This window comes from Rhinolophus hipposideros, assembly GCF_964194185.1.
Source record: "Rhinolophus hipposideros genome assembly, chromosome: 9".
NCBI classification, from domain to species: domain Eukaryota; kingdom Metazoa; phylum Chordata; class Mammalia; order Chiroptera; family Rhinolophidae; genus Rhinolophus; species Rhinolophus hipposideros.
The window spans coordinates 51,365,851-51,388,435 of NC_138055.1; the positions used below are offsets into that span (position 1 = coordinate 51,365,851).

General features: G+C 51.8%; 3 protein-coding genes and 1 long non-coding RNA gene across 6 annotated transcripts in view; 2 read left to right on the plus strand and 2 right to left on the minus strand.

Annotated features, from left to right (window-relative positions):
• LOC308501686 (uncharacterized protein) overlaps positions 1 to 826 on the minus strand; it is a 37,091-nt gene extending 36,265 nt beyond the window's left edge. The window contains exon 1 of one of the 2 annotated variants that reach the window (XR_013993944.1): positions 165 to 796. The gene's annotated coding sequence lies outside the window, so the exon portion shown is untranslated. Of the gene's footprint in view, positions 1 to 164 lie in introns of both variants that reach the window. The other variant, XM_081058434.1, reaches the window with a different exon arrangement.
• Positions 444 to 12,269, plus strand: SMARCD1 (SWI/SNF related BAF chromatin remodeling complex subunit D1; the record flags this gene model as incomplete). 2 transcript variants are annotated; one of them, XM_081058422.1, is made up of 13 exons in its annotated part: positions 444 to 815; positions 1,463 to 1,650; positions 1,938 to 1,980; positions 2,075 to 2,197; positions 2,675 to 2,797; positions 3,893 to 4,009; positions 5,269 to 5,370; positions 5,663 to 5,824; positions 5,915 to 6,012; positions 7,198 to 7,333; positions 9,091 to 9,213; positions 10,332 to 10,433; positions 10,526 to 12,269. In XM_081058422.1, 13 exons carry the CDS (start codon positions 639 to 641, stop codon positions 10,577 to 10,579), a joined length of 1,548 nt encoding a protein of 515 aa, XP_080914548.1. In that variant the 3' UTR covers positions 10,580 to 12,269. The 2 variants fall into 2 exon arrangements, with proteins under 2 accessions (XP_080914548.1, XP_080914547.1); XM_081058421.1 differs by having other exon boundaries at positions 639 to 815; positions 5,663 to 6,012.
• On the minus strand, positions 12,090 to 22,532 carry LOC308501688. Its single transcript, XR_013993945.1, has 4 exons — positions 22,301 to 22,532; positions 19,452 to 19,651; positions 18,557 to 18,818; positions 12,090 to 14,337 (listed from the first exon to the last, which is right to left on the minus strand). It is a non-coding gene; the product is annotated as an uncharacterized lncRNA (long non-coding RNA).
• On the plus strand, positions 14,856 to 21,983 carry GPD1 (glycerol-3-phosphate dehydrogenase 1). The gene is made up of 8 exons (XM_081058433.1): positions 14,856 to 15,233; positions 15,735 to 15,912; positions 16,693 to 16,833; positions 17,435 to 17,573; positions 17,810 to 17,922; positions 18,578 to 18,811; positions 19,026 to 19,132; positions 20,106 to 21,983. The coding sequence occupies exons 1-8, from the start codon at positions 15,127 to 15,129 to the stop codon at positions 20,200 to 20,202; spliced, it is 1,116 nt and encodes a 371-aa protein (XP_080914559.1). The 5' UTR covers positions 14,856 to 15,126; the 3' UTR covers positions 20,203 to 21,983.
• Positions 22,533 to 22,585: the final 53 nt, after the last annotated feature.

The window sequence follows — 22,585 nt, forward strand, 5'->3', positions numbered from 1 at the left end:
TTAAAAGTGAGGGACACAGTTGGGTTGACGTTCTAACGTGAGGTTAGTTACTGAGGCACTTTATCTGTGGAATGAGCCCCAGGCTATGAGCCTGAAGATCCGGATTCTAGGCTTTGATTTTACTGTTCACTTGTTGGTTGACCTTTGCCAAGTCATATACTTACTCAGTTCAGCTTTCCCATTTGTAAAACGGGTTAAACAGTACGTTTTCTTCAGTCTTCCTGGCTTATGCAGTAAGAGAAGGAAACGAAAAACAAAGCGCTTTGGAAAATTGATCGCACTACGCAAGACGAAGCAGTTATTCCACCAGCCTCTTCGGCAGAACGTTGGGTCTGTGGCGGTGGCGCCCCTCTCCAGGGCCTGTCTTCCTCCCGCCGGCCTGGGGGCGCCCGCTCGCCGGGCCTCTCTATCCCAGAGCTCGTCTCTATGGTTTTGCCTTCCCCGACCGTGAGGCGGGAGGGAGTGGTCAGCACCCTTTTCCGCTAGTCGCCCCCCTCTAGCCCACAGTCTCGCTGCCCTGAGTCTCCCGTGCCGGCCGGCCGGCCGGGAGGACTAGCGGGCTCGTGGGGGGCCCGAGGTGGGCGGGGGGAGTTCCGGTTCCGGTTCTTTGTGCAGCTGCAGCAGCGGCTCCGGGGAAGATGGCGGCCCGGGCGGGTTTCCAGTCTGTGGCTCCGAGCGGCGGCGCCGGAGCCTCAGGAGGGGCGGGAGCGGCGGCTGCCTTGGGCCCGGGCGGGACTCCGGGGCCGCCCGTGCGAATGGGCCCGGCGCCGGGTCAAGGGCTGTACCGCTCCCCGATGCCCGGAGCGGCCTATCCGGTGAGTGGGGCGGGAGGAGGGGCGCGCGGGCCGGGGGCGGGGCCGAGCGGGGCCCTGGGAGTGACAGCGGTGGGGGGAGTAGTGGGAGGGACTCCCCTGAGAGCGATTCGGGCCCTGAGTGGGGGCGGGGGAGGCAGCCAGCATCCCCACCTGCTCCTGGGGGCATTGTTTCCGTGGGCAGTCGGGGTATAGAACTATGGAGGACGAAGTGGGGCCGCGGGTGGGCAGATGAGGGCCGGAATGCCAAAGGGCTTGGGCGGCTCCAGCGCCCAGAGGAACACACACAAGGTAGCTGGCAAATTGAGGTCAGCTTTCAAGGAGCTAGTACCAGGTAGTACTGGGTAAATGTGGAACTAGAGGAGATGTGCAATGTGTCAGATACGAAATAGATTAGGGAGAGTTTGAGTATAATCTGGCTCTGAGCTTTTGGGCTGTATTCTCTTACGGAATCATGACTGGAGCAGAGGAAGCTCCAGTTATCTGTAATTCAGAGAGTCAGAGGGCTCTTCCCCCATTGTGCTCCACTGCCCCGCTCCCCCTCCCCCAGCCTTGTTTCATTCAAAGACCTGAAGAATCCCCCCCTGTTTCTTTCTTGGTGAGGTTAGTAGGGGAAGCCATGACATCTCTGGGTCCTCTCCCCTCTGTAGAGACCAGGTATGCTGCCAGGCAGCCGAATGACACCTCAGGGACCTTCCATGGGACCCCCTGGCTACGGGGGGAACCCTTCAGTCCGACCTGGCCTGGCCCAGTCGGGGATGGACCAGGCCCGCAAGAGACCTGCGCCTCAGCAGATCCAGCAGGTCCAGCAGCAGGCGGTCCAAAATCGAAATCACAAGTAAGATGACCCCAGGGAGGAGGGGAAGGAGAGAAGGAAGGGGGGGGGGGAGCCTGTGAGAACTCAGGTGGTGGGAGTCTCTGAACCAAGAAGTAGTGGTGCTGTGTCCGCCGATGGTGCTAATTCTTGAGAATGCCTCTTGTTGGTTGGGGGGTCGGGGGCATGTCTTTGATTTGAGAGAAGCTTTACAGTCCTTTCACTTTACTGTAAATGGAGGTGCTGACAGCCTGTCTTCATGTTCTGGCTGGTTCCATACCAACCTGATAACAGTATTTGTTTTGAAACAGTGCAAAGAAAAAGAAGATGGCTGACAAAATTCTACCTCAAAGGGTGAGTCCAAGCTGTAGGTCTTCCTGAGGGTGTGGTGAGTTTGAGAATAGAGATGGCCAGCTCCATAGCCCCATGATATCTTTCTGTTCCTAAGATTCGTGAACTGGTACCAGAATCCCAGGCCTATATGGATCTCTTGGCTTTTGAAAGGAAACTGGACCAGACTATTATGAGGAAACGGCTTGATATCCAGGAGGCCTTGAAACGTCCCATCAAGGTAATGCAGGAGCGCACTAGGCAGAGAGCCAAAGGAGAGGACTTGGGAACGTTCAATAGGCTTAGGATGAGCAATCAAGGGCACAGCACAGCTCTCCTTGGCATTTAAATTACATCTTTCCCTTCCGCCTACGAACTGAGAATTAGAAGTAGAAGAACAAAATAGCAAAGGGGGAGGGGCTTTTGATATCGCTTGCACCAGAAATTTACCCTGTCCGTGTTTTTGCTATAACTGCTCTACCTCCTTGGGAACCTGGCACCTTGCTTGACTTTGTCCACCTGGCATCTCAGTGTATGCTCTTGCACTCAGACCAATGGCCTGTATTCCTCTTCTAGATGGAATCTTCATCCACCCACCCCAGGGACTGGGTAGACAGTGAGCCAGTCTGTTAGGAGTAATTTTGGGGCTTGGGGAGACCCTGCCTTCAACACCAAACCGTTGAAGCCCCACCATCAATCCTGTTTCTGCCTTCCTCAGCAAAAACGGAAGCTGCGAATTTTCATTTCTAACACTTTCAATCCGGCTAAGTCAGATGCCGAGGATGGGGAAGGGACGGTGGCTTCCTGGGAGCTTCGGGTAGAAGGACGGCTCCTGGAGGATGTGAGTTCAAGGTCCACTGTGGTTGGCGTCTAGGGTGGGAGCTGCTGGGGACAAACAGCGTTGTGTGGTTGGCAGGAAGCCTGACTGGTGCTCACAGCTCCTGTTGGGAACTGCAAGGAAAGGGTCACTGTATGCCCTGTGCTAAAAGACAATGGTTCTTTGTGTTGGTTCCCACAGCTTGGCCTTCATTGTGGTATCACATTGAGAACCATATTGTCCTGGGATTTGATTTGTTGTTTACCTTCCTCCTGATGCTACTGGCCGTTAAATTTAGCAGTATGTGCAGATTATTCTGAGAGAGAGAGAGAGAGAATGAATGAATTAAATGAATATGAATGTGTGTGTTTTAAATCAAGTGAGTTTGCACTTAGCGTTGAAGGCCAAGTTTTCTTATCAGAGTTCTTAAGGTCCTTATTTCCCATTGTGGCATCTCCATCTTCCCAACTTTCGGTGGAGACATCTCACAGTTTAAGTGGCATGTGTTTATCTGACAAGCCCTTTGTTGCTTCGTGAGGAGCATTAGCTGACGTGAGAGCCCCCAAACTTCCCACCCCAGAAGCTCCTTGGGGAAGCTCACTTTACCCTTACACTCTTTGGCGCTCTATTTTTAGCTATTCACAAGCAAGCTAATTTGAATGCATTTTTGTAGGAGAACCAGGGCTCAGTGTCAGACCCTCCTCCTTCTCTATATAGGTCCAGGCCATGTGCTGGTGGTGTCATTCTGTCCAAATAAAGCTCTTTTTGTTCTGGCTGCTTATTGCCTGTGATTCATTTCCCCTCTAAAGTCGGACTTTCTCTGTTCAGACTCGCTTTGTTATGTGTATTGGTTTGGCTTAACTTGCCTCATTTCCCTTGTGTAAATGAAGTGGGTAGCTCAGTGACCTTATACGTGTTATATATATAGGCTGCTTCTTCTGTTGCTACCGTGACTTGTTTAATACCCACAGACACCTACTTTGCCATCTCCTAAGAGGTATTCAAAAGATGTTTTTGAGTTTTCTCCCACTGCTGTTGTGGGTTCCTTTTTTATGGGACTTTGTCTTGGGGAATTTATTCTGTGCTTTTCTAACATGACCTCTTCTTTCTCTCCTCTAGTCAGCCTTGTCCAAATATGATGCCACCAAGCAAAAGAGGAAGTTCTCTTCCTTTTTTAAGTCCTTGGTGATCGAACTGGACAAAGACCTGTATGGGCCAGACAACCATCTGGTGGAAGTGAGTAGTTCTGCCCTCCAGACTTTGACTCTATGCCTGAAGGATGATGGACTCAGGAGCCAAACTTGAATGTCCAGGGATATGGGGAGGTACTAAGTAAAGGGTTACCCCAGGTGTACCACCGTCATAATTTGCACATTGGCCTCCAGGTGGCACTAGCTGTTTAGTCTTCGTACTGTTGGGACGCGAGAGCTCTTGTCAGTCTGACTTGTTCCACCTTTTGAATGTTGCTGTCCTGGTTGCTGCCCTCACTTTCAAGGGAAATTCTAATGGAGGCCTCTTGTACATGCCAAGCTATCTGTGCATCTTGCTTATTAATAATGGTGACACATAGTTATCCACACACCATTCATACTTTTTCCTTACTGTAACTAAGAGGGGTTAACTGATAAGGAGGGTTCTAGTCTTTGCAAGGTTACCGTTACAGATCTGGGACTTCCTTTTAGTCCCTGCTCTCTTTAGATTCACATTCCACATCATCAAGAACCCTTTATTATAATGCCTGGTTATGCAGTGTTCTGTCCTGAAAACCACGTTAGCAACAGTGTTCTTTGGGATACGGTCAAAACCAGCATGAGACCTCAACCTGCTCCTTTCTTTGCCAGTGTAGCTGCAGCCCCTTAACCTCAACCACCAAGAGCCATGAGAAGGTCTTTACCATCTGATAAGGGAAATAAGGCATAGAATCAATCGAAATTTGTAAATATATTTAACTTTATAGCAGTAGAGTATAGTGGCTAAGAGTGTGGACTGTAGAATCAGATACACCAGAGCTCAAAACCCAGCTCCACCACTTACTGGGCTATTTGACCTTAGGCAAGTTACTTCACTCTTCTAAGCATTGGTTTTCTCATTTGTAAAATAGGTTTAGTCATGTCTGTCTCATATGGATATTGTGGGACTAATGAGATAATCCAAGTGAATGTCATAGAATGCTCTCACACGTAGTAAGTACTCAATAAATGATAGCTACGTTATTTTACTATGCACATGTATATTCATTTTGTGGATAAAATCACGGGGAATTCAGGCTAATTTAGATGTGACCCTGAACAGTCAGAATTAAAAGGTTGATCTATTTAAACACAATGGGACAATAATCCCAAAACCATACGCAATTTTTAAAAATGTCCCATGCTATTGCTCTGTTCCAATAGTCTCAGTAATCAAAGTTGGATATCCAGTCATTACAGAAGCTCTTCCCTCCCACCCCAGCTCTTCCTCTGGGAGAGCACCCCCTGACATCTTCCTCTCTGTAGTGGCACAGGACCGCCACTACCCAGGAGACGGATGGCTTCCAGGTGAAACGGCCAGGAGACGTGAATGTACGCTGTACTGTCCTACTGATGCTGGATTACCAGGTATTCTGTGGGGATGCGAGGGGGTCTGGCTTTCACAGCTACATCCCATCAGCAGTCTGATATTTAAGAGATTAGTCTAGTTGTGGATAATTTGCTGCCAGACTTTAAGCTCCTTAAATATAGTGATAGGGTCTTAGTCATTTCTGCGTTCCTCCCAGTGTTTTTCTGTCTCAGAAAAAGCACTACATTACTGCTTGTTGAATGACTTGAATGTATGGTCGCGCTAAGCACCCCAAAATGCATATAGACCCCACTCATGAGCTTCATCTCTATATTCTTTGGTTCTCTGCAGCCTCCGCAGTTTAAATTAGACCCTCGGCTGGCTCGCCTCTTGGGCATTCACACCCAGACCCGCCCAGTGATCATTCAAGCCCTGTGGCAATATATTAAGACCCACAAGCTCCAGGACCCTCACGAACGGGAGTTTGTCACCTGTGACAAGTACCTCCAGCAGGTAAGGGAAGGACCCCTTTTGCTGGAGTCCACTGGAGCACTTGTTGTACCCAAAATGCCAACTTCTGTCTGCTTCTCCTCTTTCCCACAGATCTTTGAGTCTCAACGTATGAAGTTTTCAGAGATCCCCCAGCGTCTCCATGCCTTGCTTATGCCACCAGAGCCCATCATCATTAATCATGTCATCAGGTCAGCATGTGGGTGGGAGGCCGTGGTGTCCTGGAGCTGGTTTGTACCAACTTGCACAAGCCAGCTGTCAGTTTCAGGAATTCTGCAAGCAGGCTGTTAAACACTGCTCTGATTTAAAATTAAATTTATAAACTTATAACTAAATACATTATCTTAAAATGAGGGTAATAATATACTTAAAAACTTACCATTTCCTAATTACTTTATTAGTATTGGTGTTTTTGAGGTTACTTATGTCTGTTGTGTCTGTACAGTGGAAATACTACGTAATGTGTGACTGCACCTCTCTCCCCAACTCCTTGATCTGTGATACAATGTTGGCAGCTTGAAGTCAACCATATTGGGAATATTTAAACCACAGAAATTGGCAAATGCTACAAATCAGGGCTTCCCCCCTCCTCTTTTGGAGAACCAATTGTTAGACATTTACTAGCTCATCAATGGTGGGCTACCATCTTTTCTCTGCATGGTAGGACATTCTAGTCTGAGAGTCCAAGTCCATTACCTCTGTCTACTTTTTTGTTTAGAAGATGACTGAGCAAGGCAGACAGGCAGATAGGGAGTGAAGGAAGGCACTTCCTCCTCAAAACAGCATGTCCCTGTCGTTGGTTATAGTCTCTCTGCCTTCTTTCCCTTACTCCTTATTAATTCCAATAAAGGCCTTCCTTTCTTTAGACCCTGAGCAATCACTCAGATGGTGGTAACTCCTATAACCTATACATTGGGTTAGTAGAAGCTGGTTTGTCCTGTATTCCTGTGCTTAAAATTAGGCCATGTTTTATTTTGTGGTGTGTGTTGTATTTGAATTTATTTTCAGAGTCAATTTTAGTTTAACAGAGAAACTACAGTAGTGGTTTTCTTTGGGGAGGGAGAAACTTCACTGAATGTCTTTTGTACCACTTGAATTTTTACCATTGACTTTTAAAAGAAATCAATTTTATGGAGGTTTATACATAATAAATCATACGTGTTTAAAGTATAGTTTGATGAATTTTGGCGAATGAAAACACCCCTATAGCTACCACTGCAAGAAAGTTACAGAATGTTTCTGTCACACCCAAAAGTTCTCTTGTGCTCTTTTGCAATCAACTCCTTTCCCATCGTTCTTAGGCCATCTTTTTGATCCTGTGTGATTAGGCCTTAGGGGACAAGCCCTTTACCAGGCTCCTTTGGTTTCCTCCCCAGTGTTGATCCGAATGATCAGAAAAAGACTGCTTGTTACGACATTGATGTGGAAGTGGATGATACTTTGAAGACCCAAATGAATTCTTTTCTGCTGTCTACTGCCAGCCAGCAGGAGATTGCTACTCTGGACAATAAGGTAGGCACCTCTCCTCTGGGTAGTTTGGGTGCCACCAGCTCTCTTTCACAGCGTCTAGGCTGCCTTTTGATTCTTGGTATTCATTCAAGATATATTGACATCCAGTCTAAGTATATGCCAGGCACTGTGCTTGGTGCTTGTTGGAGCCAGACATACGTGAGTTCTGATTTTGGCTATACCTTTCAATAACTTTGAGCCTCAGTTTCTGATCTGTGAAATAAAGACCGTGTTTATAAGGTTGCTGTGAGAATTAAATGAAACAATGTATGTAAAGGTATGACATTGTGTCTAGCACATAAAAACAAATGTTTTAACTGCTGCTATTGTTTGTATCTTACTGTTATCTTTAAAATTAGACATAGTTCCTACAAGTAAAGCCAAAAAGAGAGCAGGGAGGCTTTTGTGGAAGCGTTGATGCCCCAGCTAAATCTTGAGGGACAGAGTGGGAGTTAACAAAAGGGGAGAAAGGAGAGTGGCGCTTAAGGCTGTGGGAGGCAGAGGACATCCCAGAAAGAGGGAACAGGATATGTAAAGGTCCAAAGATGAGAGTCTGACATGTTCAAGAAGTACAAGCCGTTTAGTGTGCTAGATACAGCACAGGGTGCCGGGGATGGGATGTTTTGGGAAAGGAAACTGAATAGGAAAGCAGGAGCCTAATCCTGAAGAAACTTTAATGCAGGGAACACCTGTTAATACTTTGTCCTGAAGACTGAAGGGGCTGATGGTGTTTGCATTTTGAAGGATCACTGGCAGGAAGGTGGAGAGCAGCCTGTAAGAGGGGCAGATTTGGAGGCAGGAAGCCCAGTTAGTAGGCCGGTGCAGTAATGCATGTGAGATACGTGGAGGGCCTAAACTTACGGTACTGACAGTGAGGATGGAAATCAGCAGACACATTTGAGATGTGTCAAAGTGGAATTGAAGGGTGGCCAGATGGCTTAGTTGGTTAGAGCACAAGCTTTGAACAACAGGGTTGCCGGTTCGATTCCCACATGGGCCAGTGAGCTGCGCCCTCCACAACTAGGTTGAAGGACAATGACTTCGAGCTCATGGCCCTGGAGAAACACACTGTTCCCCAATAAAATTGGGGGGGAAAAGTGGAATTGAAGGTTATTGGATGCTGGTTAGATGGGGTGGTGGAGGTGAGGTATGAGGGAGAAGGAGGGATATGATAACTCAGGTTTCTAGTTGGGGTGGATAGTAGTATTCACTCAGGTTGGGAACAGGAGAAGCAAGTGTTGGGGGAAAGGTAGTTAAGGTGCATGGAGATGTCAAGCAGTTGGATTGGTTGGAATTTTGGAAATGGATTCTGGTTTGCAGGTTGGGGACTCATCGCCCTGTCAGTGGTAATGGAAGACATATAAGTAGGTGAAATTGCCAGGAAGAGTATGGAGAATGCGAAGAGACGAGGATGGAGGAAAACACCCCACAGACCATAGTTTTTGAAACAGCCCTCTGTGTCACTTCTTTCCTACTTGAGAGTGTCTTTGTGCCTATTTGTGCTTTGGATTAAGTATTCACCGTGTAGCTTCACCCAGAATGGACACTGGAGACTAAAAGGAAAACTCTTCTCACATGGGGTGTAGAGTCACTGCAGATTACCTGCTGAGAGAATGCCGAGTGCTCTGGGCAGTAGTGTCATGTCTGGGCAGCACTCTACCCAGGTCGGGGGTGGCACACGGGACTGTCAGGCACTGTCTGCCATTAGAGTTTGTATTTCCACAGTTTGAAAATGTTAGGAGCTTCCTTCTTCCTTTCAGATCCATGAGACAATAGAAACTATCAATCAGTTGAAGACCCAGCGGGAGTTCATGCTGAGCTTTGCCAGAGACCCTCAGGGTTTCATTAACGACTGGCTGCAGTCCCAGTGCCGGGACCTCAAGGTAAAGATACCTGGGGAAGAGGCAAAGGGAGTTAGGCCAGTGAAGCTTTTATTTGCTTTATTTCTGTGGCATCTGATAGAAGAGCCAGAGGGCTAAGTGAGGGACCAGATTATCTTTAGCATATTCCAGGGTCCTTTTTACAATTAAGTAGGGAAATGGAGGTGCCACTGTCCAATGTTTATCTAGTACTTACTATGCTGGCACTGTGCGCCATATTGTAGGGGCTACAGACTGGAAAACTTCATCTCTTCTTCAAAGCAACATGCATTCGGTTTTGGAAAACTAGGCTAATATGCTTTTTAAAATGTAGTAAACCAGACATTAGTAGAACTTGCCAGTATCGATAACATAATTCAGAGAAGAAAGATCCATGAGGCTTAAACAGTTAGGACAGACTTCATGGAAAATTTGGGATTTGAGGTATTTTCCAGAGAGGGGAGCAGCAGAACCTCAGGCAAGAAGGTAGGAATGAGCACAGGATATGTGTGAAATGTGCCCTTAGTTCCAGCCTATCGTGTGGTGACTGATTACAGTTACAGTTACTCTACAGTTACAGCAGCAGAGTAAGGGACCCAGGGAGCCAGAAGGATGCCTGAGCAAGGCAGTGACTTGATAGCAGGGGGCCTTCGGGTGTTACACTGATTCCTAGTTTGCTAGGGCTGCCGTAGTCAAGTCCCACCGACGGGGTGGCATAAACAACAGAAATGTATTGTTTCACAGTTCTGGAGACAGAAGTCTCAAATCAAGGTGGCCATAGACTTCCGTTCCTTCTGAGGGCAGAGGATCTGTTCCAGGCCTCTGTTCCCAGCTTGAGGTAGCCTCAGGCTGCAGATGCTGTTCTCCATTTGTCTTCACATCAGCTTCCCTCTGTGCATGCCTGTCTCTGTGTCCAAGTTTCCCCTTTTTATAAAGATACCAGTTATAAAGGGTAAGGCCCACCCTAATGACCTCACCTTAACTTGATCATTCTCAGAGACCCTATTTCCAAATAAGGTCATCTTCATAGGTACTAGGTGGTTAGGATTTCAACACATTTGGGGGGGATACAGTTCAGTCCATGACAGGCGTGAAGGAAGAAAAAAGTCTGTTGTCTCTCTCCCCCGCACCATCTTTCTCAGACCATGACCGACGTGGTGGGTAACCCAGAGGAAGAACGCCGAGCTGAGTTCTACTTCCAGCCTTGGGCCCAGGAGGCCGTGTGCCGATACTTCTACTCCAAGGTAGGCGCCGGGCGGCACGGGGAGACTGACACAAGGCAAGGGGTCAGTGATATTAGCCACCAACTCCACTCCTTCCACTGTTTTCTCCATAGGTGCAGCAGAGACGACAAGAATTAGAGCAAGCCCTGGGGATCCGAAATACATAGGGCCTCTCCCACGGCCCTGATTTGGTTGCACCGATTCTTTATTTGAGCCCTGTGCTGCCTGCCTCATAGCACCTGCCTTGGTTTTGCTTGGGGCCTTCCAGGGGATGCTGTTGGTTCAAGGACAACACCAGAAGGAAGAGGGTCTCACATTTCTGTCTCACAAGACACCTATTGCCCTCTTCTCCCACCCCATCCCTTCCCACCCTCCAGCTTCACTTTGCCCCACAAAGTTCCCATGTGCCTCTACCCTCCCCTGGTCTCCATAGGACCTCTAGATAGTATTAGAGAGAGAACCTGTAGTAGTAATCAGTGCATTGAATGGATTGGGCCTCAGGCCACGTGGTCTTCACGGGGACCAGCTACACTGATCCTGCCCCTCAGAGATGCAGGAGTTGGGAGCTTCAGTCCCTTCTCCGAGACTCAGGCTTGGGGCACTCTATAAGCTAGTTGATCTTGGCTTTCCTGGTAACAGAATCCGATTTCCTTCCTTCCCTCCACAGGTTTGGAACAAACTGTCCCTTCACAGGTTGTCCTCTAGCACTAAAGGGACCCTGGTTCCACGGGGCCCCGGGCCAGTCCGCCGCTCTTGCTCTCGGGTTGGCCGCCTTCTCAGTGCTTCTCTTCCTCCCTCATAGGGGGTCCACGTCAGTATTGGAGTTTGTTCTTTAATGATTGCTCCCTCCCATCACACTCCCTATCGCTGCTCCTTTTAGGATTCCCTCCTATCTGTCCTAACCCAGGGCATTTGGGTTGGGAAGTCTTGCCTTTCCCTGTCAGAGCCCCAGAGATCTAACCTGGGGTACTGTCATTACCAGCCTTCCGGCTGTTGTTTGGAAGTGTGACTCATTTATTCACTCCACCCTGCTTCCCTCATCCCTTGGAGAAACAGGCCTGAAATCAAACGGGTAAAAGCCCTGGGCCATCCCCGTCTTCCTGTCCCTTGTCTGCCCGGTTGACACCCACTGGTGACTCCTGGGCACTGAGGAGTGAAAGCGCCTAGGGCTGGAGAAGAGCTCTGAGCTGGCTTGTGACTCCGCCCCCTCCCTGCCTCACAGGATTCACTCCCCAGCCCTCAAAGCTTCAGACCCCTCAGGTAGCAGCAGGACTTTGTGATCTTGGCCCCTTGGAACTGAGATGGTTTTCCATCTTTCCAGGAGAGCCGCAGATTCTTCCAGGTTGTAGCACCCCGAGTTAGCATATCCCAGGCTCGCAGACTCAACAGCAGGGTGGGAGACAGCTGGGCACAGAAGGGGAATTCCGTTCAGCAAGGGCTCTACACCCACAGAACTGACAAAGCCCCTGCTTCCCCACCCCCTCCTCAGGCTCCTGCGAGCACGCTCCCCTATCCCTGCCTGTTCCACACTGGGGACAGCAGAATTTGCTCCCCATCTTCCCCTTCCTGCTATTGTCCTACCCCTCCCTTGAAAGCTTCTTCCCCATAGTGATACTGGACAGCCTCTGTCCTGGGAGCTGGAACCATGAGAAGGAAGCTCAGACTCCTACACAGTGTCTCTGTTGAAGATAACTTTTTATTAGCTGAATTATTGTTTTTTTTCATGGACCAAAATTTTTTTTGTACTGTCCCCTTATCGATGTCACCCAGTTTTAATAAAAGAATCTTCTGAAGGATGAGTCCCCCTACCTACCAAGGGAGAGCCCTTCCCTGAGCTCTTGCTCCTCCAATACCATTAGCCATGCTTATGGTGTTCGTTCATTGTAGTTGACAATTGTGGAGCACCCGCTGTGGGCCAGCTGTGGTGCGAGGCGCTGGGGAGATGGTGGGAAAAGGTTTCTACTGCGTACACATTAGGTCTTCACTTCAGGGCTCGCTCAGTCAGCCCCAGTGGTCCACGCAGGCTCGCTGCTGGTGGGATTACTGGGTTTTATCATGGGGGCTGACAGTCCTGCCCCCAGCTCCTGTTGGGAAGGTACTAAGAAGACAGTGGCCCTGCCATCTGCTCCCTTGTCCTGAGCTCCCAGGGCTCGAGTGCGCTGGCCCAGTGCACTGGCCTTGGGTACCTGTGGTTCCTCAGGCTAGACGACCCTGAGCTTCCTCTAAAGGCCTGCTTCTCAGGGCTCCTATCTAGATCCTGGCCAGGGCCTGCCCAGCTAAAAACATTTTTGTTCTCTGTGCCTGCCATTCTTTAGGGTCCACTTTCATTGCCCTGAGTGATTTCAGCCCTAACGACCTGCATGGAAGGTCTTGCTGTGTTGTCATTCCCCCCACTAGACAACCAGCCCCTCACGGGCAGAGCTGGGAGGATTTGGCCCAAGTCTGAGTCCCATTAGCAGAGCGGTTCCCATCATGTGCCTGCCTCCCCCCTGGTGGCTCATTACTTTCTTCTGTGCCATTATCTCGCTTGGTTCTACCCAAGAAGGCGGTTCAGAGCACAGGAGGAGTGCAGCCACATTGCCAAGTTATAGTTACAAGGTTTTCCTCTGCCTCTGTGGTTGGGAACATTCCAGTACCTGCCTGTGTGCAGTCAAACCCACGAAGGATACAACTGCTGTTCTCGGTCCGGAACTTGAGGGTTTATCAGAGTTGAGGAGGGAAAGCAGAGGGGAAAGTGTGTGGATGGTGAGTGGGAAAAATTGATGTCAATGACATTGAAGTGGCAACTGTTTTTACCCAGGTTAATTCCATGTGTAATGAATGGCTGATGAACCCTTATTAATTTCAAGCCAATAATCTAGTTTGCTCTTGGGAAAAGAGCTCTATTGGTATAGATCACTTCCGGTGACAAGCCAATTCTGGATCTCGGCACACTATTTCTATATAAATGAACAAATTCTTTGTCTCCGCATTACTTGAAGTTATTTTAGGGCATAAGAGATGGAAGCATTTAGGCAAAAACAAGGGGGTTATTTTATGAGTAAACATCTATTTGGGGTTGTTATCATATGTGCTAGGGACAGAGGCATTCTCTCCCATCACCCATACTCTGCTCCCAGCTGGCAGCCTGGCATTGGTGCCTTTGTCTCAGTGCCAGCGCAATACTGGTGTGATTTGTGGGAGGCTGGCTCTGTAGTAGGTGGAACTTTGTTCCTAAGGGAAACAGCTACCAATTTCATGTATATTCCCTTATGGGAATTCTCTGGCCATAGAAGGAGAATATGGTGGGCTTTCCCTGGGCAGTCCCTAGAACTTAGAAAACCACTCCTCTCCAGGCTTGACCTTGCGTCCACTTACCCAGTGGTTGCATACAGACTCCCCTCTGGCCCAGTGCTTATCACTTGCCGACCAGCAGCAGCCCAGGGGACTGGAAACACCCACTTAACAGTCTGCCAAGCCAGGAGGTCAGCATGTGAGCACACAGTGGTCTCTGCCCTATGGGCCAAGGTGCACGGACAGCTGGAGTGTTAGGGCCCTTTGCCTTACTCTCAGGATCAACCTAGAGACCAGAGCTCCCGCTCTTAGTCCAACAGATGGCTACAGACGATGGACAGCCCTGGCCTGCTGAATGTGCTCCTTCCATTGGCTCCCTCCCCCCCCCACCCCCCGCCCCTGGGGAAGTCACACATCACATTTACTCTCAATTACAGCATCTGAGACCACCGAGCTCCACAGAGGCCACAGCAGCCCCAGGTCCTGCCTCCCCCTTTCTAGCATCTGCAAACTAGCCACTAACCTGAGGGAGTCCCCAGTGTGGTCATTCAGAAACGCAAAAAAGAACTGAAGGATGCTGGAAGCCTCTCAAAGACAGGGAACACTCTGGCTGCCTTCCTGTCTCTCCTGTTCTTTTCTTCAAGCCCAGAGTCTGCAAAAGGAGAATTTGGGCCACTTGGCATCAGAGACTCTTTGACCTTTTCCACCCTCCCTTCCTGGAAGACATTTAGGTGGGGATCCTTTTGAGGTGAGGAGAGCCCCACTGGTGAGTCCGAGATGACCACTTTGGGTAACAGATGGTCCTGTCTCTCGGGGCTCCTGGAGTCTCCTCTGATCCTTGGGCTGGCTGTCCTCAAAGCAGGTCTTTACCTCTCATGTGGGGTCTTCGCTTTAAAAGTGAGGCCACACCCACCATCCCACTTACAGCCCTGTAGTGGAGCTAGTGTGGGGCCAGTGACATATGGGCCCTGTCACTGCTACAGGACAAAACTGGAGCAGATTTGGGGGGTCCTGGGAGGATATGGAAGGCATATACTTCGGAAAAGAAAGCATTCCTATATCTGGAGCTTTGTTCCTAAGGGAACAAACAATACATAGGGCTGCATACAATTTATTCCAGTGCTGGGAATCAGAAGGGAGTGAGGAGGGCCAGTTACTGGCTTCTTATCTGGGCTATTTCTTGGCAGACCTCAAAATGAGACCGTTGCAGGAGGGGTGGGGGGAACCGGGTGGGGGCCGAGGACAGAAGCTCGCCAGCACCGGCAGCTGGCAAACCTAAGAGGAAAAGTGGGGCCTGGTCTCTGCCCCAATCCTGTTCCCCACCTGTCTCTACTCTTTTCTCCCATTTCCCTGGCTCTGCCAGGCTGTCTCCCTGGGCGTCCGCCTCCCCACCCACCCCTGGAGGGCGGGGCTTGGCTGCACCCACGTGTGGCGGAGTTATATGCTCCCAGCCGGCAGAGGAGCTGGGGAGTGTGGCACTGAGCGGCTCAGGCAGAAGAGCGGCACCATGGCTGGCAAGAAAGTCTGCATTGTAGGCTCAGGCAACTGGTAAGCGGCTGTCAAGGGGCATGAGGGGAGAGGGGGGGTTCCCCCAAGTACACAGGGGGTTAGAGAAGGAGGCTTGGTGGGCAGGAGGCAGGTAGTGGGTAGGCAATACCCTCTGGTTCCTCTCCCACCCCTGCTGCTATCTTCTGTGCCTACCCCCGAAAGACAGATGGTGCCCAACCCTCTCCTGGCCCATGCCCACCGTGGCAGCTGCACCTGCTCGCCACAGGAAAGGAGCCTCCAGAGAGCTCCCTGCCCAAAAAGCTGCTTGGGTTTGGGGCAGTGGGGAGATCAAACAGCTGGCATCCTTCTCCAGCATCCAAGTGTGAGGTAGACTGAGTCTCACTAGGGACACTCTGTCACAGATGGGGGTGACAAGGAAGGTACTTAGTAAATAACCCGGGGGCTGCTGTGATATCCTGAGATGGAACACTGCCCCTCCCCTGCCACTATTCCTCCCGCACGCCCCCACTCCTCCACTTTCTGTGCTCCCCCTCCTGCCAGGGGCTCAGCCATCGCCAAGATCGTGGGTGGCAATGCAGCCCAGCTGGCACGCTTTGACCCACGGGTGACCATGTGGGTGTTTGAGGAAGACGTCGGGGGCAGAAAGCTGACAGAGATCATCAACACACAGCACGAGAATGTCAAATACCTGCCAGGGCACAAGCTGCCCCCCAACGTGGTAAGCCCCAGTAACCTGCAAGGAAGGGAGAGGGAAGTGGAGGGGTGCTTCGTGCTGAGGGGGGGCCACTGCAGGTGCCATGTGGACTTGGGAAGTGTCTCCGGAGGGCTGATCCAGACACAGAACTCTAAAGCACAGCCTCCAAAGGGCACTGACTGGACCTGAGGAAAACCTAAATACCCACCACTCACCCATTTATGGGCTCCCAGGCTTTTAAGGGAGGGAAAGGAAGTTGGTTTCCATGGCAACCAAAGACAGGTTCTCAGGCTCCCAGAACTGGGGTCCAGGTGGTGTCTGCCTCAGGCTCTAACCTTGTTACTTATTCACTGGGTTATTAGCTGTGAAGCTGCTCCTTGGACTTAAGGTCCTAGGGCAAATCCATGTGGCCTGCTCCTACAGCAGAGAAGATAGCAGGAAGACTAGGGCTCTCCCTTCCCAGTTAGGGCCCTTGAGGAGCAGAGTGATGAAATTACTTGGCCTCTTCCTTCTGCCAAGCCCAGGCCTCCTTTGGCCTCCCAAACTGTCCCCCAGCCAAGGGCTAGGAGAGTGCTGGAGGAGGTTTCCAGGAGTCCAGAGCCCAGGACGACTGGAGCTGAGAGGGAGTGATGGCTCGGGGGAAGGAACAGTGTCTTATTCCTCCAAATTCAGCCCTTCCAGATTCAGTCTCCAAATGGCCCTTCCTTTTCCCCCACCAGCCTCACTCTGGCTTTTATATCTCAGTGGGGGCTTCATGGGGACAGGAGAAGTCCACCAGGCCCATGCGCACTTGTCGCCCTACAGGTGGCTGTCCCAGACGTGGTCCAGGCTACAGCAGACGCTGACATCCTGATCTTTGTGGTGCCCCATCAGTTTATCAGCAAGATCTGTGCCCAGCTCAAGGGCCACCTGAAGGCAAACGCCATTGGGATATCTCTCATTAAGGTGCCAGGGACACCTTCATGTGGATGGGGGTGCAGCTGTCTGTTGTGGGGCTCAGGGTAGGCTAAGTGAGGAGAAGAGAAAGTGGCAAAAGTTGGCCAGGAGTTTCCTAGAGAGGGGGAAGGAGTTGGCTTTGGGGAGGCCTGAGAAACAGTCAGATGCTGGGGGCCGTGGATTGGAGAATAGACAAGAGATCGATTTGGAGGCAGATGTTTTGGGGAGTTTGGACCAGGAGGTGGACCAGGAATGCTTGGGGGGTATGAGAAACAGGCTGATTAGAGAAGTGCAAAAGATAAGTTGGTTTGGAGCAATGGCTGGGATGGCAGCTGGTTTGGAGTCCTCAGGAATGGACTGTTTAGGGATGGGGAGGGGATACATTGCCTTGGAGAAGTTGATCGGTGGAGGGTATGTGGAAGGAGTTTTTAGATGGACTCATTTTCACTTGCCATCTACCCTCCTGACGGCAAGCTGTGGCGGGGTTGGAATGGGACGGGACCTTTGGGGACACTGATGAAGAGTGGACTCGGAAGGGGCAGGATTTCTGGGTGGGAAGCCTTCAGTTGGGCATAAAGGGCACCTGGCCTGAGCTCCATCCTGTGCCCAGGGGGTAGACGAGGGCCCCAACGGGCTGAAGCTCATCTCTGAAGTGATTGGGGAGCACCTGGGTATCCCCATGAGTGTGCTGATGGGGGCCAACATTGCCAACGAGGTGGCTGATGAGAAGTTCTGTGAGACAACCATTGGTGAGAGCCCCCCGCCCCCTGCCCCGTACCAATGCAGCTCCAGTTACATCCCCTCCCCATGCTCTCCCCCTACCCCACTTAGCCAGCTCCCTTAAGGCAGACAGAGGAAGAAGACCCCACCATCAGAGGGGAGGGAGGGCTGAGACACCCCCAGGGAGAAGGTCACAGGTCCTGCCTAGGGCAGGTGTGGGAAGGAGTCCAGAGCCCCCTTGAAGCCTTGCCCCTCCCCTCTTTAGGCTGTAAGGACCTGGCACAGGGACAGCTTCTGAAAGAGCTGATGCAGACACCGAATTTCCGCATCACAGTGGTGCCAGAGGTTGACACGGTGGAGATCTGTGGGGCCTTAAAGGTGAGAGGGGTGCACGGCAGCTCTGGGCGGGGGGAGACGGTCCTGAGGACAGCTGGGCTGAGCTCTCCCAGGGTACGGTCCTTCAGGTTCCCGCTCGCTCCTATTGCTCCCAAGTCCCATACACGTAGGAGAAACTGCAGGAGCAAGGGCAGGGTCATTTACCGATTCAGGCTTGATGGTTATTCACCATCAGACATTGGAGCCGCTCCTTCCTTTCTCTCTATAGCCTCTTGTCCTTGGCTTCAGGGGGTGGTCCAAGGGGAAGAGGAGATTCCCTGGGGGAGCACCCAGGCTAATGGGAGACCAGACATCCAGAACCCCGAGACAAACGGATGGCCAGAGCTGTGGACATCAGGAATAGTCACGGATGGGAGGGCCATCTGGGCAGAAGACTGGTTTTCAGTAAATGTCCTCAAGGAAGGAGTATGGAGCAGAGAGGGGGAGCCAGGAAGCACAAGCCCAGGCTAAAAGAAGGGGGTACTGCAAGTGGGAAAACCAAGTGGTAGAACTAGCTGAGGAGCCCATCCAAGATACGTCACTCATTCAGTGGGCCTGTCATGGCTGATGGAAGGAGCAGGAGGCAGGTGCTGAGGGATCCAGGGGGACAGGCCTGCAGGAGGGGGTCCCCTCTCACCTGGGATTGCACTCCCCAAAGAACGTCGTGGCCGTGGGAGCTGGCTTCTGCGATGGGCTGGGCTTCGGCGACAACACCAAGGCAGCGGTGATCCGCCTGGGCCTCATGGAGATGATCGCCTTCGCCAAGCTCTTCTGCAAGGGCTCTGTGTCCTCTGCCACCTTCCTGGAGAGCTGTGGTGTCGCTGACCTCATCACCACCTGCTATGGAGGGCGGAACCGCAAGGTGGCCGAGGCCTTCGCCCGCACAGGAAAGGTGGGCTCTGGGGAGAATGGAGAATGGGGGGGGGGGCTTGTAGGTGCCACGAAAGAGGAACTTGGCTTGAACACAAACATGACGTTTGTTGTGACCATTCCCGGCCTTTCTTTCCTCCTAAGACCCCCACCTGTCATCTGAGCCCCAGACTCTCCACCTCACACTGACAACCTTCCTCTCCCATTTCCATTCACCCATCCTGTTTCCTTCACAGTCCATTGAGCAGCTGGAGAAGGAGATGCTGAATGGGCAGAAGCTGCAGGGGCCCCAGACAGCCCGGGAGCTACACAGCATCCTCCAGCACAAGGGCCTGGTGGACAAGTAAGTGTCTGCCACCGCCTCATGGGTGGAGGGAACCACAGCCAGAAGTGCTCTCCCTGTTCATCATCTGCCTGAACCCTCCTCGATCTGTGAAGTGGGCAGAGAGGAACTGTTCTCTTATGTTAACAGATACAGAGACTGGGGCTTGGAGAGTCTGGTACATCCACTGTCCCCAGCTGGCTCATGTCTTGGAGCTCCTTCCAGTCTCGTGCTCATTGTACCACATTGCTTTGACCCCTCTGCATGGCCTCCCTCTATCCCTTCCTTCCTGTCCTCTGCTATGGAGGTGGGAGCTCTGGAGCAACAGGAATGAGCTCACCTGACTGTCCCGGTTCTCTGTCCATCATCCCCAGCCTAAGTTGCTCCCCCGAAGCCAACCTCCTGTCCCCTGAATACTGTGCTGAGTGCTGAGGTGTGAGGAGGACAGTCTCTGCTTCAAGGTGCTGTTTTCCATGGAGCACAAAGACAATGAGGGTGATGGCTGATCAGAGCAGAGCTCTGTTGGTCTGAGAAAGAATCCTAGAATAAGAGAGTATGAAACAGGTTCAGAAAATCAGCTCATGGCGGGTCAGGGTAATGCTTCCTGGTAAAGCAACAGCCTGGACAAGAGGATGAGAAGGAAACTGGCATTTATTGAGCACCTTCACAGAATACCTGGTCACTTCTTTACTACTTTGTTATATTGCCCCCATTTTACAGGTGATGACATCGAGGCTCAGAAAGTGGCTTGTCCAGTTGGAATAAAACAATGCCAGTGAATCATGCCAGCAAATTCAATCTGATAGGGAGCAAGGCAATTAACAACCCAGGGCTAGGAAGTTCAAATTGTCAGCAATTGGAAATTAAGAGCTCCAGAGTCTGTCTGAACTGAAAGACGGGAGAGTAGGAGAGTGGAGGGTTCAGAGGTAGATGGGGAGTGGGGGGTAGAGGGCATGTCAAGAGGCTAAGCTGGGTCTCTCCTTCCCCATTCTAGGTTCCCTCTGTTCATGGCTGTGTACAGGGTATGCTATGAGAGCCAGCCCGTGGGGGAATTCATCCGCTGCCTGCAGAATCATCCAGAACATATGTGAGCGGGGCTGTGGTCCAGGCCAGGCAGCTTCTTTACCCCAGTGGAAACAGACAGAAGCTTGGGTACCTGGCCACCGGGATCTCTGGGACTCCCCACGGAGCAGCCTCTGCTCAGCTTTTCACTGGCGGACAGGAAGCTGTGGGGCCCAGCTACCTGCGGGGAGACCCTGAACCCTCAAGCCACTGCAGCCTCTTGTCACCACATCTCACCAGAAATGGAGATGCCCTGTCCCTCTCCAGATGTAGGGCTTTCTCCCTGTCCTCTGGGAAGCCCCAGTGCTGCCTGCCTGGGTGTGTGGTGGAGCAGATGGTGGAGGGAGAGGGAGGCGAGACAAGGGCTATCCTCTGCTGCCTCACACAGAATAGGAATCCTTTCCCCAAGCCCAGTTAGTAGTAGCTAAAGAGCTATGAGGTAAGGGCTGCCAGGGAGGGTCTGGGCTTTTGAGCTGACGTAGGGACCTTTTCTCTGACCTCTGCCCGTCCCCACACAGCATTAAGGGATCTCAGTGTTTGTTAACAAAATACAAAGATCTCGACACCCTTGTCCTCCCAGCTTCTCCTAGCAATACCTGCGTCCTCAGAAACCTCTGGTCATTCCCTCCCCCACCTCCCCCGGCTGCCCTGGCACCAGAGTTTCTGCCAAGCTGGCATCTCTGGCCCGGGGCCTTTTATTCTCCCCATGGACTTCCTAGTTCCTAGTTCTTGGCCAGCTCCTCCCCACCGTGCATGACCTTTCGGAGCCTTCCCTTACCCTCCCTGCCAGCACCCTCTTTGGGGAGCAGGAACTTAATCTGCTGACAGAGCTACACCTTTTCATAGCAAGCTCGGATCGCTCAGCTCCCTGTGACCTTTGTATTTACCCTGCCTCCCTCCTGAGGAGCCCTAGTGTGTTGGGGGTGGGGGGAGGAGGTTTTAGCTGGGTCCCTCCTCCTGCTATGGCCCCAGGCTGGGCTCCACCCCTTTCCTTCTCCCAAACCCTGTACCTACTTGTCAACTGCCTGCAGAGCAGCCAGGGAAGCTAAGCAACGCCTGTATCTAGAGACCCAGGAGCCAGAGAGTGGCCCAAAGGCTGATCAGGGGTAGGGAGGGGTGAGCAGGTCCCCTTGTTGGTGGGTCCTGACATTCCAAGGCCAGCTCTCCTGTGCCATCTGAGGGCCTTGTCACGAGGTACATATTAGCACCACAAGAGCTGGGAAGCTCAAGGAGGAAAAAAACGAAAACCACTCCATCCCCTGGGGTGAGGGAAGAACAGGAAGGGGAGGAGGCAGAGGACTGTGCTCTGCACGGGCCTTGCTCCAGGATGGGGTGGCAGTGGGGGAATGTCACAGGTCAGCAGCCTGGGCCCTGGGTTTATAAATAGTCCCCGAGGGCCTAAGTGCCTCCAGCTGAGGGTCTCAGCTTCCTGCGTGGCGGCACCTGGCACGTCGCAGCTGTGGTCAGCAGTACGTTAACCCTCCCTTATTCCCGACCAGACCAGGGAGGCAGGCTCCTTTCAGTCTCTAGCCCATGAGAATTCATTTTCTTACCAGCGAAGGGCAGAGCTGCCTGCATCGGGCCCCGGGAGTGAGGAGCGCGGCCGCCCCACCTCTGGCTCAGGTGGGGAGCCCCGGCGGAGTCCGGGCAGTCAGAGTGGGGGCAGAAAGGCAGCTCCCTTCCCTCAGCTGCAGCTGCGACCTCGTTAGACACACACTCTGCCTACTTTTGTTCACTCCTCAGTTAACTGAATTTGAGGCCTTCTAATCAGGCCTACTTGTCTACCCAATAAAGGTTTTTCCAGAAACGAGTTGGGAGGGTGCTTCAGTGCATGTGGCAGTGCGTACGCGGCGGTTTTATCATTGCGTGTACGTTTTCCCTCAAGCGGCAGGAAAAAGGGAAAGACAATAAAGCCCTCCTCCATAATCCCAGTCACTCCCCACTCCCCAACGCACCCCCTCTTTCCCCAAGTGGTACCCCGCTCCCTCCTTCCCGGAGCTTCTTTGGGGCTTTGTCACGTCGCCTGCGAGCGGAGTGGTCACACATGAGACAGAAACACCCCTCATGCCCACTCCGTGGTCGTGGCCAGACCTGCTGCGTCCTCCGCGGTCCAGGCGGAGTTCCTACCTGAGCTCGGCCAAAGTGGGGCCACGGGGCAGAGGGCAGATCCAGGCTCTAGGGGGCGCGCGGTCCGCCTCCAGAGGGCTGACCCTGAGAGAATCTACCTAGCTACCAGAGACGTCACCGTAGGCTGGGGATTGACTGGCTGACTGAGTCAGAGAGAGATTGTCTTTTGTACGGTGACTGAATATCCTAAAAGTTCCGGTTCCACAGCCTGAGTCGCCCAAGACCCTCTCTCAAAGAATTACTACAACCCCCAGAATTCAACGAGCCCGTCGGAGAGGATGTCTT

Coding starts and splice junctions, on each gene's coding strand:
- GPD1 (XM_081058433.1), top strand. CDS start 15,127: ATGCTCCCAGCCGGCAGAGGAGCTGGGGAGTGTGGCACTGAGCGGCTC. Junction 15,234..15,734: donor ATTGTAGGCTCAGGCAACTG/GTAAGCGGCTGT, acceptor CCCTCCTGCCAG/GGGCTCAGCCATCGCCAAGA. Junction 17,574..17,809: donor GTTCTGTGAGACAACCATTG/GTGAGAGCCCCC, acceptor TCCCCTCTTTAG/GCTGTAAGGACCTGGCACAG.